This window comes from Pseudorasbora parva, chromosome 11 (assembly GCF_024679245.1).
Source record: "Pseudorasbora parva isolate DD20220531a chromosome 11, ASM2467924v1, whole genome shotgun sequence".
NCBI classification, from domain to species: Eukaryota; Metazoa; Chordata; class Actinopteri; order Cypriniformes; family Gobionidae; genus Pseudorasbora; species Pseudorasbora parva.
Genome location: NC_090182.1, coordinates 33,816,245 through 33,829,666, shown reverse-complemented (window position 1 = coordinate 33,829,666; position 13,422 = coordinate 33,816,245). Strand labels below are relative to the sequence as shown.

Below are 13,422 nucleotides of genomic sequence, written 5' to 3'. Positions count from 1 at the left end.
AACAATAATATCTGTCCTAATAGCAGGAGTTTATAGACTGAATTTGCTGTAACTTTTACACACTGTCCTCATGCACTGTTCATAGAGTCTGATGCTCTCTGGTGGGGAAAAAAAACATCAAGCTCAATAGATGAGATAAAAATCATCAGTAAAAATACTATATTCTTGTTACAATATGTTGCATAAGTGGATATCTGTACATTAATTTCAAAACTGTAAATAAAACTGTAAATAAAAAAATGTGTTTCCTCTGAATTTTCATGTTTGTAATTATAAACTGTCCAAGTATTCATATGTATTCATTACCATGGTGGACTTGGGTGTCCAAATACTACTGTCAAACAATTACTATTAAATGTAATTGTACTAGATCTATTAAATGTTTAATATTAATCAAGCTATGCAGGTAATGGATTGACTATTTATATCAACCTATTTAAGCTGGTCTTATCATTACTTTCCTTTTACCTTGTTTAAACATGAGTCAACAAAAAACAGCTGCAGATTTCACACACTAAACCTGCTGTGCACATAAAACTTCTAGTTTCCTTGACTAGCTGTTAATGTTCCTTCTAGCTCTCCTACCTTAAAATGAATTGTTTTACTGCAGTAAATGTTAGGCTGACTAGCCTGCTGCTAACCAGTTTTGTAATTTTGGCTCCGGCAATGTATTTTGATTTAGAGGAACAGGAGGAAAAGTGTATCATCGAGGAGATTCCAGAGGACACACTTGTGACAGGTCAGTGAAGATTCAATAGGTTATATACAGTAAGGGGCAATTTAATATTCTGTTTGATTAAACTTGTAAAAATAAATGTAGAACATTTATTGTTGACCATCTTTATAGTCTTTTTTGTGTGTGCGTATTTAGATCGTATATTGTTTATATTGCAAACATCAAGATACATTCAGGATGCAAATGTCTGCATGTAACTGACAGGAATGTATTTAATATAAAATAAATACAGGTCAGAGACACTTTAGATTGGTATACACAGTGTTATTTAATTTTTTATTAAAAAAAGCCCCAACTTTATTATCATAAGTAGTTAAATAATATGTTTTACGATGGCAGGGATTGGAATATGATTGTGAAATCTTCAGACCTTTGGCCCATTCAACTACATACCCTCATGTCATTCCAAACCCAAGACCTTTTTCATCTTTAGATCACAAATTAGATATTTTTTATGAAATCCGAGAGCTCTCTGACAGACATTTGTGTTTTGAAGATAAAGAATTAAGGTCTTATGGCAGGGGCCTCAACCTTAATTTACATGGGGGCCGCTGGAGGTAGACTATGTGTCAGGCTGGGCCACAAGTATTGAAGGTATTTAAGTATATTAAGTAAGTATTTAAGTATAAACAAAAACAAGAGCAAAACTGATCCAATCTACTCAATCTTTATTATTAACAGTTTCTCCACATGAATGTTTCTTCTGAACAGGAAACTGTTCTTCTGAATTTCAACATTCATTTCTGAACATGAATGGTTCACATAGGCTTTTCATGCCTACTGTTACGGGTTGTTGTCCCAAGGAAGGAGATACCAAGACTTCCAAACTCAAAGACTCTTTATTAAAGGGGGGGTGAAACACTCAGTTTCAGTCAGTGTCATGTCAATCTTGAGTACCTATAGAGTAGCATTGCATCCTGCATATCTCCGAAAAGTTTTTATTTTTTTAATAATTATATAAGAAAGATGCGCTGTTCCGAGTCTTTCCGAAAAAAGCCGAGCGGGTGGGGGCGTGTCGTGTGAGCGGAGCTAAATAATGACGTGTGCAGCAGCGCGCTGTGTGTTGAGTCGAGCGTCATCCCTAACAGCGGAAAAAAACTTTATTCAAAATAAAAATATGGCTTTTAATCGGATACAGCCATACATCTATGATCCGGAATCAGACCCAGAGGCTGCAGTTGAACAGGAGCAGCAGCAAAAACGACTAGAGCAGGACGTCTGTATGTGGTAAGTTACAAGTTATACACTAACTATATAATATGCTTAGCGCGGCTTGTGTTATTTACATATTTATACTTGAATTATATCGTCGTATTTTTGTCTTTGAAGGTGTACATGTGGGAAGTGCAGTTGTGCACGTGTGTTTGTGTGTTTACGCGTGGTTTGTGTAGACAGTAAGGTGACTAAAAGCAGTCTCACTCACCCTTCTAACGTTGGGACTGCTCCATCCTTCAGCATTAGGCGATTGGGAAAATTCGGCGTCGAGCTGGGCCTTGTTTATGAAACAGCGAACAGATATAAACATTCGCGCAACTCAGTTGCTGATCCGGAAAAGCAAATTACATCCACTGTTGCCTTAACGCGGGGTTTTTGGCGAATCTGTGCAGGACTGTCTTGGTCTGGCAACCAAAAACCCACTTTTTTGGTGACATTGTTATGTGCTATGTGTAATTGTCACCTGTCCAGCATCCTACAAGCCCCGCTTTGATGGGCGTAGGCTGTTGCTTTCGCTCTCTCCCTCGCTCTCTCTCACGCGCAGGCTGTTGCTTTCGCTCTCTCCCTCGCTCTCTCTCACGCGCTTCCGGTAGAATTGTCCGTAAGGCCCATACAAGGAAATTCCGCCCCCACTAACGTCAATGGGGACGCATGATCTCAAAAAACTTGCCGAAACTTATGACTAACCGGAAGTAGTATTTTTGACAAAGAAATACTCCCATCAAACGTCCACCTTAACTTTTGAAACTTTGTCTATGTTTAGTATGGGATTCCAAGTCTTTAACAGTGTAAAAAGATCAGTATGCATGAAACAGCATTTCACCCCCCCTTTAAAGATATACTATACTTCACCAGAAACATAGACACTATCAAAACATGACCACCCTTGTCAAAAAATCCTTAAGGATTTTTAATGGAAATCTGTACAGGATTCCATTAAAAATTTCTATCATATTTTGGAACCGTTCCTATAGGATTCCGTTAGAAATAATCTTATAGGATAATTTATGTCTTGTCCTTTAAGATTCTTATCTGATTCCTAAAGGATTCTTTGGGAATTGTCTTATAAGATAATACATAAATATCCCGTAGGATAAATCCTAAAGGATTCCAATAAGATTCCAAATGTTATCTGATTCCTATTGGATTCTGTGAGAATTGTCTTATAAGACAATACATACATATTCTGTAGGACAATTTCAACAGGATTTTATTGGATTCAATTGGGTCTTTCTCTCTCTCTCGTTCTTACACACACACACACACACGGTTTTGCTATCTTTGCTTTCTACATGGTAGGGAAGGCATATTCGGACACAAAGATAGCAAAGTGTACCAAGGCTACTATGTCTGAATACTTGGTACACTGTAAGAAAGAAAAAAAAAAGTAGAATTAGACCCTTTTCACATTTCTGGGTTTCTCAGAGCGGAAGTCGTCATAGTTAGGTTAACTTCCCATACAACTATGACCGTAGTAACCGCGGTATTTTGGTGCGAACCATGGTTTTTAAAAAACATGGTTTTACTACAGTTATATTGTAGTAATACTATAGTAAAACTGTAGTTTGAATTACTGTAGTAACTGGTATTTTTAACAACCATGGTTTTAATACCATGGTTTTACTACAGTTATATTGTAGTAATACTACAGTAAAACCATTGTAACCATGACTGCAGTAACCATGGTTTTACTACAGTTATATTGTAGTAATACTACAGTAAAACCATTGTAACCATGACTGCAGTAACCATGGTTTTACTACAGTTATATTGTAGTAATACTACAGTAAAACCATTGTAACCATGACTGCAGTAACCATGGTTTTACTACAGTTATATTGTAGTAATACTACAGTAAAACCATTGTAACCATGACTGCAGTAACCATGGTTTTACTACAGTTATATTGTAGTAATACTACAGTAAAACCATTGTAACCATGACTGCAGTAACCATGGTTTTTGCAGTAAACATGGTTTTAAAAAACATGGATCATGTACCATAAATTGGTTGTATTACCACAGTGTAACCACGGTTTTACTAAATGATCTTGAAGTACATTTAAGTAATTAAGTTACAACAAACATCTAAATAATAACAACAGAAAGAAGTTACCATTCTATGATACAAACTTTATTACAGAAATTACATAATCTGAACAAAAATATAAACTTTCATGTGTTCTCATGTGACATAAAATAATAAACTACAAAGTTGTAAATTATTTTTGATAAAGTGGTGCTGTGCAATGGTTAAAACATTTAGTTGCTAATTTACAAATAAAAAATAGCAATTTGTTCCACTGTAATAATGATTTATATACAAAAATAACATTGTACAAATAAAAATGACTTAAAGCACCTTTAAATACACAGCATCTTCCTCCTCTAAAATGTCTATAAGCTGTAAACATGTGCCCAAAACAAGCATACGTTTGCAATTTATACTGTACATAAATTAACAGGATTATAACAACATTACTTAACAATTAATTACTTTATTACTTAAAAACATTACTAAAATTGTATTTTATTTTTATGGAAAAATCTTACATATACTACACAATAAAAATTAGAAGAAATTAGTGTTTTTTTAAATAATGTTTAAAATGATATCCACTCACAATAGATGAAGACATGAAGTCTCCTGGTGGGGGACGAATACATTCTAGGTGGAAAAGTGTTCAAAAACACGTGATGCGGCATCCATGCCAGCAGCTGTCAGTGTGAAGTCTGTCGTATAGGCCGGCAGGTTACAGGCCAGCTTTGGTTTGGTTCTGTCTTGACCTTCAGCCCAAAAGGATGTAGGAGCTAAAATGAGAAGAATACACACCACATTAACACACGGCTAGCTGGAATTCTTAACTGTACTATCGAGTAGCCATTTAATAATGTCCAAGTGCAATGATGTCTATTCATTCAGTGTTTTCACAACCCATAAATTATTATGGCTCCAAAAGCAAAGCAGAAAGAATGTACATTAAAGGATTAGCTCACCCCAAAACGATAATTCCTGATCTTTTACTCACCCCAATGCCATCCAAGATGTTCATGTCTTTCATTCTTCAGTAGAAAATAAATAAACATGTATATACTTTTTAACCTCAAATGCTCGACTTTGATGATGTACGGCTTTGTGGCGTCATTACGTTGGAAAGGTCACGCGTGTGACGTATGTGGAAGTACCGTCCCAGTGTTGAAACCAACGTGCAAAGACTAAATCAAACACCCTTTACAAAAATAAAAGGTAAAACAACGATGTCGGACCATTTTAAAGTTAGAGGAGAACATGAGATGGAGTTTTTCGGCACTGGGTCAGCACTGACCTTTCCGGCTTAATACGCAGTGGGAAAACAACATCAAAGTCATGCATTTGAGGTAAAAGGTATATAAATGCTTTTTTTATTTAGTAAATGACCGATGGAAATTATCAGGAAATTTTAATTTTGGGGTGAACTAATTCTTTAACAATACAGAACACGATTTTAGATTCAAATTCAATTTCTATTTGTTATAAATCTGCCAGGTTCTCACACCAGCCAATCACAGCGCACTCCCTCTCCCGAATACTGATTACTCACACCTGAACCTCATCACACTCATCTCCACTATAGATAATACCAGTAAAACTCAATAGTTTTGTGACCTGTTTTAATATAAACAGGGTTTGTGTTTTTAGGTTTACTTGTTAATTTAATATTGCTTATACAATGTCACTTATGTTTTGAATGTCAAAGCCTTCTTAATATGTATAATTTTGCTAAAGAAAATAACTAAATCATGCTGATATTATGTCAAATATTATGTGAAATACATGCATTAAAATTACCTTCCTCAGTTCACCCGTTTCTTACAGCTCTGGCAGCAGCTTCCTCCAGAAATGTTGGAATCTTCCCCTCTGTTGTAGATGGGTTATTTTGTCCCTCCTGACGTCAGAACATTTTTACAATACTTGTTTACTAGTTTGCAGCGTTAGCTTAAGTTACCTCTTGTGAAAACGGTTGAGATGCTCCCGAATTCGACACTAAACCATTTCTATCAAGTAAATATTCAACAGAAGTGTGTCAGTTAACGTAAGAAAGGTGTCAGGAACAGTTGTGTGTATTATTTGTGTGGTTTTAGGGGCTAAACTCACCTGAAACTAGTTAAAACAGCGCGGAAGTGCTGCTCGTTTGACTCCGAGTCCCCGTTTCCATGGCAACTCTGCTCCAGTGTGGTTTGAAGAACGCGATTCGAATATCCAACGCGCATGCGCATTAAAGCCACAGTCACACATCATTTACATAAATAACCATCTAGATTTAAAACATTACATGAATAAAAATCTCATTGATATTAAATCATTAATTTAAAATTTTATTTAGTCATATATGACCCATTCATAGGTGCAAAATGCCACCCCTGCACTAGTGACTACTTGCTAGGCAACGTGGGGGAGAGGACGCTGGCGTTGTCTGTTCGCCGCTTCTCCACCCACAACAAATCATGTTAATGTACTATTAGATTTACATTTTATTTTATTTCCTTATGTTTGTGACTAGTCTAACAGTCAGAGCTACAATTGGGACTGTTGCTGATTGCTGGCAGCCACTGAGAGGACGTTGTTCGTCGTTTCGCCGTTTTCCACCGCTTCTCTAATGTTTACGTTTGAATTGCTGCGGTTGGTTTCTGGTTTGGAGGACATTTGATGTTTCTCGCCGCGGGTGCTCACTGGTGGTCTCCCTTGGGCTTAAGCTGGTGGCTGAAGTTTGCACCGGGCTAGCGTCATCCGGGCTCTCATCGTCGGCGTCCGGCATGATGTTGGGATGTTCTGCTTCTCGGCTGCGCCCCTGTTCCGTCCTGCATTGCGACCGTGGAGCGGCTTGGACATCTGCGCCGGCCCCGGTGTGTCCACAGAAGTGCCCGGAGGAATGTTCTGCTTCCTGCATGGTGCTGCAGCGATCCCCATCGTTTGAATCATCATGAAGAAGACCCATCATCTGGTCTTCAGCTGTCGTGCCTCGGCGATGTCATCTGGACACTGCCGCTGGGAGAAATCTGAAACATGGAGTGGACCACAGTGTGCTGCGGAGCTAACAGTGTGCTGCGGAGCTAACAGAGACTTCCACCATCAGCTGTTTTCTGTCCACCATCAGCTGTTTTCTGTTCACCATCAGCTCTGTTTCTGTTCACCATCAGCTCTGTTTCTGTTCACCATCAGCTCTGTTTCTGTTCACCATCAGCTCTGTTTCTGTTCACCATCAGCTCTGTTTCTGTTCACCATCAGCTCTGTTTCTGTTCACCATCAGCTCTGTTTTCTGTTCACCATCAGCTCTGTTTCTGTTCTCCATCAGCTCTGTTTCTGTTCACCATCAGCTCTGTTTCTGTTCGCCATCAGCTCTGTTTCTGTTCACCGTCAGCTCTGTTTCTGTTCGCCATCAGCTCTGTTTTCTGTTCACCATCAGCTCTGTTTCTGTTCACCATCGGCTCTGTTTCTGTTCTCCATCAGCTCTGTTTCTGTCCACCATCAGCTCTGTTTCTGTTCACCGTCAGCTCTGTTTCTGTTCACCATCGGCTCTGTTTCTGTTCACCATCGGCTCTGTTTCTGTTCACCATCGGCTCTGTTTCTGTTCACCATCAGCTCTGTTTCTGTCCACCATCAGCTCTGTTTCTGTTCACCATCAGCTCTGTTTCTGTTCTCCATCAGCTCTGTTTCTGTCCACCATCAGCTCTGTTTCTGTCCACCGTCAGCTCTGTTTCTGTCCACCATCAGCTCTGTTTCTGTTCACCGTCAGCTCTGTTTCTGTTCACCATCAGCTCTGTTTCTGTCCACCATCAGCTCTGTTTCTGTTCACCATCAGCTCTGTTTCTGTTCACCATCAGCTCTGTTTCTGTTCACCATCAGCTCTGTTTCTGTTCACCATCAGCTCTGCTTCTGTTCACCATCAGCTCTGTTTCTGTTCACCATCGGCTCTGTTTCTGTTCACCATCAGCTCTGTTTCTGTTCACCATCAGCTCTGTTTCTGTTCACCATCAGCTCTGTTTCTGTTCTCCATCAGCTCTGTTTCTGTTCACCATCAGCTCTGTTTCTGTTCACCATCAGCTCTGTTTCTGTTCTCCATCAGCTCTGTTTCTGTTCACCATCAGCTCTGTTTCTGTCCACCATCAGCTCTGTTTCTGTTCACCGTCAGCTCTGTTTCTGTTCACCGTCAGCTCTGTTTCTGTTCACCGTCAGCTCTGTTTCTGTTCACCGTCAGCTCTGTTTCTGTTCACCGTCAGCTCTGTTTCTGTTCACCGTCAGCTCTGTTTTCTGTTCACCGTCAGCTCTGTTTTCTGTTCACCATCAGCTCTGTTTTCTGTTCACCATCAGCTCTGTTTCTGTTCACCATCAGCTGTTTTCTGTTCACCATCGGCTCTGTTTCTGTTCACCATCGGCTCTGTTTCTGTTCTCCATCAGCTCTGTTTCTGTTCACCATCAGCTCTGTTTTCTGTTCACCATCAGCTCTGTTTCTGTTCACCGTCAGCTCTGTTTCTGTCCACCGTCAGCTCTGTTTCTGTCCACCATCAGCTCTGTTTCTGTTCACCATCAGCTCTGTTTCTGTTCACCATCAGCTCTGTATCTGTTCACCATCAGCTCTGTTTCTGTTCACCATCAGCTCTGTTTCTGTTCTCCATCAGCTCTGTTTCTGTCCACCATCAGCTCTGTTTCTGTTCACCATCAGCTCTGTTTCTGTTCACCATCAGCTCTGCTTCTGTTCACCATCAGCTCTGTTTCTGTTCACCATCAGCTCTGTTTCTGTTCACCGTCAGCTCTGTTTCTGTTCACCATCAGCTCTGTTTCAGTTCACCATCAGCTCTGCTTCTGTTCACCATCAGCTCTGTTTCAGTTCACCATCAGCTCTGCTTCTGTTCACCATCAGCTCTGTTTCTGTTCACCGTCAGCTCTGTTTCTGTTCATCATCAGCTCTGTTTCTGTTCACCATCAGCTCTGTTTCAGTTCACCATCAGCTCTGCTTCTGTTCACCATCAGCTCTGTTTCAGTTCACCATCAGCTCTGTTTCAGTTCACCATCAGCTCTGCTTCTGTTCACCATCAGCTCTGTTTCAGTTCACCATCAGCTCTGTTTCAGTTCACCATCAGCTCTGCTTCTGTTCACCATCAGCTCTGTTTCTGTTCACCATCAGCTCTGTTTCAGTTCACCATCAGCTCTGCTTCTGTTCACCATCAGCTCTGTTTCTGTTCACCATCAGCTCTGTTTCTGTTCACCATCAGCTCTGTTTCTGTCCACCATCAGCTCTGTTTCTGTTCACCGTCAGCTCTGTTTCTGTCCGCCATCAGCTCTGTTTCTGTTCACCGTCAGCTCTGTTTTCTGTTCACCGTCAGCTCTGTTTCTGTTCACCGTCAGCTCTGTTTCTGTTCACCATCAGCTGTTTTCTGTTCACCGTCAGCTCTGTTTTCTGTTCACCGTCAGCTCTGTTTTCTGTTCACCATCAGCTCTGTTTCTGTTCACCATCAGCTCTGTTTCTGTTCACCATCAGCTCTGTTTCTGTACACCATCAGCTCTATTTCTGTTCTGTTTTCTGTGTTGGTTGATTGTTTGTAGTATTCTATATTTTTACTTGTTATTCATTTTTTGTTGTTATCCCCCCCCCCCCCCCCTTTGTTGCACTTTGAGATTCTTCGGAATGAAAAGTGCATTATAAATAAAATCTATTATTATTATTATTAGTGAGACAAAATGGCACTTTTATATATATTTTGTATTATTATAGGAACACGCAACCTAATTATTTCATTTGAAAGTGTGATTGTTTTTCTATGCAAACGCTTTGCTTTGGTTATATAACAATATTAAGCCAATCTAGTGTTTTTTTTTTTCATTTAAAAGTGAAATTCCATTAAAATAAATCAGTTTGTCCTATAGGATTCTAAGAATCCAATAAGATCCTACAGGACAAAGTGAAAATGTCCTATAGGATTCTAAGAATCCAATAAGATCCTACAGGACAAAGTGAAAATCCATTAAAATAAATCAGAATGTCCTATAGGATTCTAAGAATCCAATAAGATCCTATAGGACAAAGTGAAAATCCATTAAAATAAATCAGAATGTCCTATAGGATTCTAAGAATCCAATAAGATCCTATAGGACAAAGTGAAAATCCAATAGGATTTTTTGACAAGGGCAGCAACAATGTAGGCATAACGGAGACCGGACAAGGAAGGACTGAACACGAGGGAACTAAATACACACATGCTGCGTCCCAATTCGCCTACTTATACTACGTCCTAAAAGTATGTACTCTTTTTGTGAAGAAAAAGTATATACTTTTGAGTGTGTAGCAGAAATGTATGCAAGCTTCGGGACATACTACTTCGCCATCTTTAACGGACTCTGTCGCTTAGTTACGTGCATCCCGTCACCGTTTATCTGCCCTGGCAATCATCGTCAGATTCGTCACAGTTCAAATCTTCCACTTTCAGTTTAATCTCCTACCGTATCGGAGAGAAATGTAGCCGCTCGTTGATCTGCCATTTGTGGGTCTTTAATGCAGAGACTCTCTTCATGTATTTACAGTTTAAATATAATGATGCATTTAAAAGTTAATGGCCAAACGTGTCATTTCAAAAGTTCTCAATGCTGCTGCGGGTGAAATATAATGTGACAACACTGAATAAATATATTTTTGTCAGGTTAAATATTGATAGTTGGTCACTCAAACCCCTTTATCTAAACTTCTCTACTTAACCGTCGAACTCGCACATCCGCCATGTTTGTAGTTTTTTAACGCTTTTTATCCGCGTTTGTAGTTCTAATCGAATCCTCGTCCAACTCGCAATGGGTTGTGGGCAATATCAGCCGTTAGAGTGCCCATCGATCCATACTGTGAATTCGGACCGGAAATAGTAAACCATCCGGGAATCTTTGGAATACTCTTTTCAACATACTACGATTTGGGACATACTAATTCTATTTTCGAATACTATTTAGGATGGATAGTATGCGAATTGGGACGCAGGGACACTGATGACTAGACAAACGAGGGGAACAGGTGAAACAGATGAATAGACACAGCTGACATAACTAAAGCTAACGAGGGGACTGAACAGTGGCGGGAAACTCAGAACAAAGGAACATGTGACAAAACAGAAAACCAGGAAGTACTGGGGAAAAACACAGTAGACGATGACATCACATGTGACACCTACCCAGTTTTTTTTTTTTTTAAAGAAGAAATTAAATCACTATGTAATACTGAAATAATAAATAAAAAAAGTTTTTATTTTTATTTAAAGGGGTCATATAATGGCATTTTTGTACAAGTTAATATAATTATTTAGTGTCTAAATGGAAACTTTGTAATACGGCTTTAAATGCTAATGAGCTTTGCTCACCCCGCCCCTCTGTTCTGTGGGGCGCTTTCACTCACACAACCACACACATGGAGTGTCGCCGTTGACAATAGTAGAGCCGAAAGAATGGCCATGTGAGTCTCTGAGGAGATCTGTGCAACTTTAGCAATATGAACCGGTGTCTGACCACGGGACAAGACAACAGCTTCAACGAAATGCGGCAATTAAGGCTAAACAGGACGTTTCTGAATGGTTGGTTAACATAATATCACTGATCTGTCTTTATGAACAGGCAGGGTAACATTAGCGATGAATGCTATGTGTTTACTGATGTTTACATTAGTTCATTGACAGATTGATGTTACAGCTAATGCCAATAAAAACTTTTTTTCTGTAAATGTCGGCTTGTCAGTGATGCTTAACAATGCAGTGTAATAACTGTTACAACATGATTTATTTATTTTTTGACAGTAATTTATAAACCATCTACATAATAAAGCTTATGTTCCCTATCTGGGAACTCGAGCTGCGTCGAAACGCTGTGAGAACGCCTCTGCGTGATTGCGTCGTGAAGAGCCTGTAGAACCAGTCCAATCAGGAGATCGAACGTCTTAGGCGGGTGACGTCATCGATCGGAAACTATAAAGCCCCCGTGAACACAAACAGAAACTAGCTTCTGTGCCTTCATCAAGCGATCTGTGTGAACCTGTCTGTCTATTTGGTGTTTTTGTCTGTCTATTAGAGAGAATTTTCCACCTTTGTTAAATATGTCTGATATATATTGTAACATATAGAGAAAAAGGAGATTATGGCGAGTCAACAGCATTTCACAAAGTGTGTTCATCCCTGCCCTTGTTACATCACGGGTGGGGATACACACTCATTGTGTGTGGCCTTTTTGGGAGCGCAGCATGCTCAGGCAGCCCTTGAGGGAGCTGCTTGCGAGCATTGTGAGCGGCGCTCCCGCCGGGCACTCTTCGAGGAGGGTGCTTCGGCTCGTGTTCCCCGCAGCTTGGGTCCCGCTGCTGCCGAGGCAGAGTGGCGGCTTCAGTTGTGGGGTTCACAGATGGACCTTACAGAGGGGTTTGAGATGGACCCTGCCTTATCTCAGCCCTCAACTCTACTGTCCAGTGCCTCGTCTCGGGTTTGGAAGCCCGCCCTGCGGTTTCTTCTTCCCCGGGCGGGGCACCGGTGCTCCAACTATCCAGCTCTGAGGAGGTGGACGTTGAGAGCATCGTGACTGAAGACTCGCCACTTCAGTCACCCGCTGGTGAGGAGCTCATTGAGGTGCTCACGAGAGCTGTGGCCAGGTTAAATATTGATTGGCCGGCAGAAAGATCTGAATCCCATCGAAGACAGAGTAAATTAGATGAGTGATTCCTGCCCTCTCGTGCAGCAGAGCCTCAACGTCGGGGCCTGCCGTTTCCTTTCTGACCTGCACACCGAGGTGTCTAGGTCGTGGAGGAAACTGGCTTCATATAGAGTGTTTAGCCCGCAAAGGTCAACATACTGTAACATCTTAGGGCTTAAACAATATGGTTATGGGGCGATGCCGAAGGTCAAAGAGATGCTTGCGAGCCATCTCTCGCCTTCAGCGGCATTGTCCCTTAAGGCCCCGACTTTACCCACCAAGCCCCTTAAGACAACCTCGGCGCTGGTGGGTAAAGCATACTCGGCGGCAGGTCAGGACGGACGGTAGAGATGAGGTGGGGGGAGATGTCATTAATGAATTAAGACAATCTGCAGATCTTGCTCTCCAGGCCACCAAGGAGACGGCCAGATGTGTGGGCCGTTCTATGGCAGCCCTGGTGGCCACGGAGAGGCATCTCTGGTTGAACCCCACCGAAATTAAGGAGAGGGAGAAGAGCTTTCTGCTTGATGCGCCGCTGTCCCCTGCGGGCCTCTTCGGTGACGCAGTACAATCTGTCACCGAGAGGTTCCAGGAGTCGAGAAAGCAGGCAGCGGCACTGAAACAATTCCTCCCTCTCCGGGTCCAAGTCCCAGGGGCTGCTGCAGCTCAGCAGCCTAAAGAGTACAAGCTCCTCACACAGGGCGCAGCAAAAGCAGAGCGTCGCCACCCGCACTCCTCCACAGAGAGATTGGGCGGGGCGGCACTCTCAGACGAGGCCTTCGAGGGGT

The 13,422-nt window shown here is 41.2% G+C and overlaps 1 protein-coding gene across 1 annotated transcript in view; it reads left to right on the top strand.

Annotated features, from left to right (window-relative positions):
• Window positions 1-514: 514 nt before the first annotated feature.
• Window positions 515-13,422, top strand: part of si:ch211-255i20.3 (transmembrane emp24 domain-containing protein 11) — a 74,858-nt gene continuing 61,950 nt past the window's right edge. The window contains exon 1 of the mRNA XM_067457831.1: window positions 515-739. Within this exon, the coding sequence (XP_067313932.1) occupies window positions 592-739 (148 nt within the window). The 5' untranslated portion in view covers window positions 515-591. The remainder of the gene's footprint in view (window positions 740-13,422) is intronic.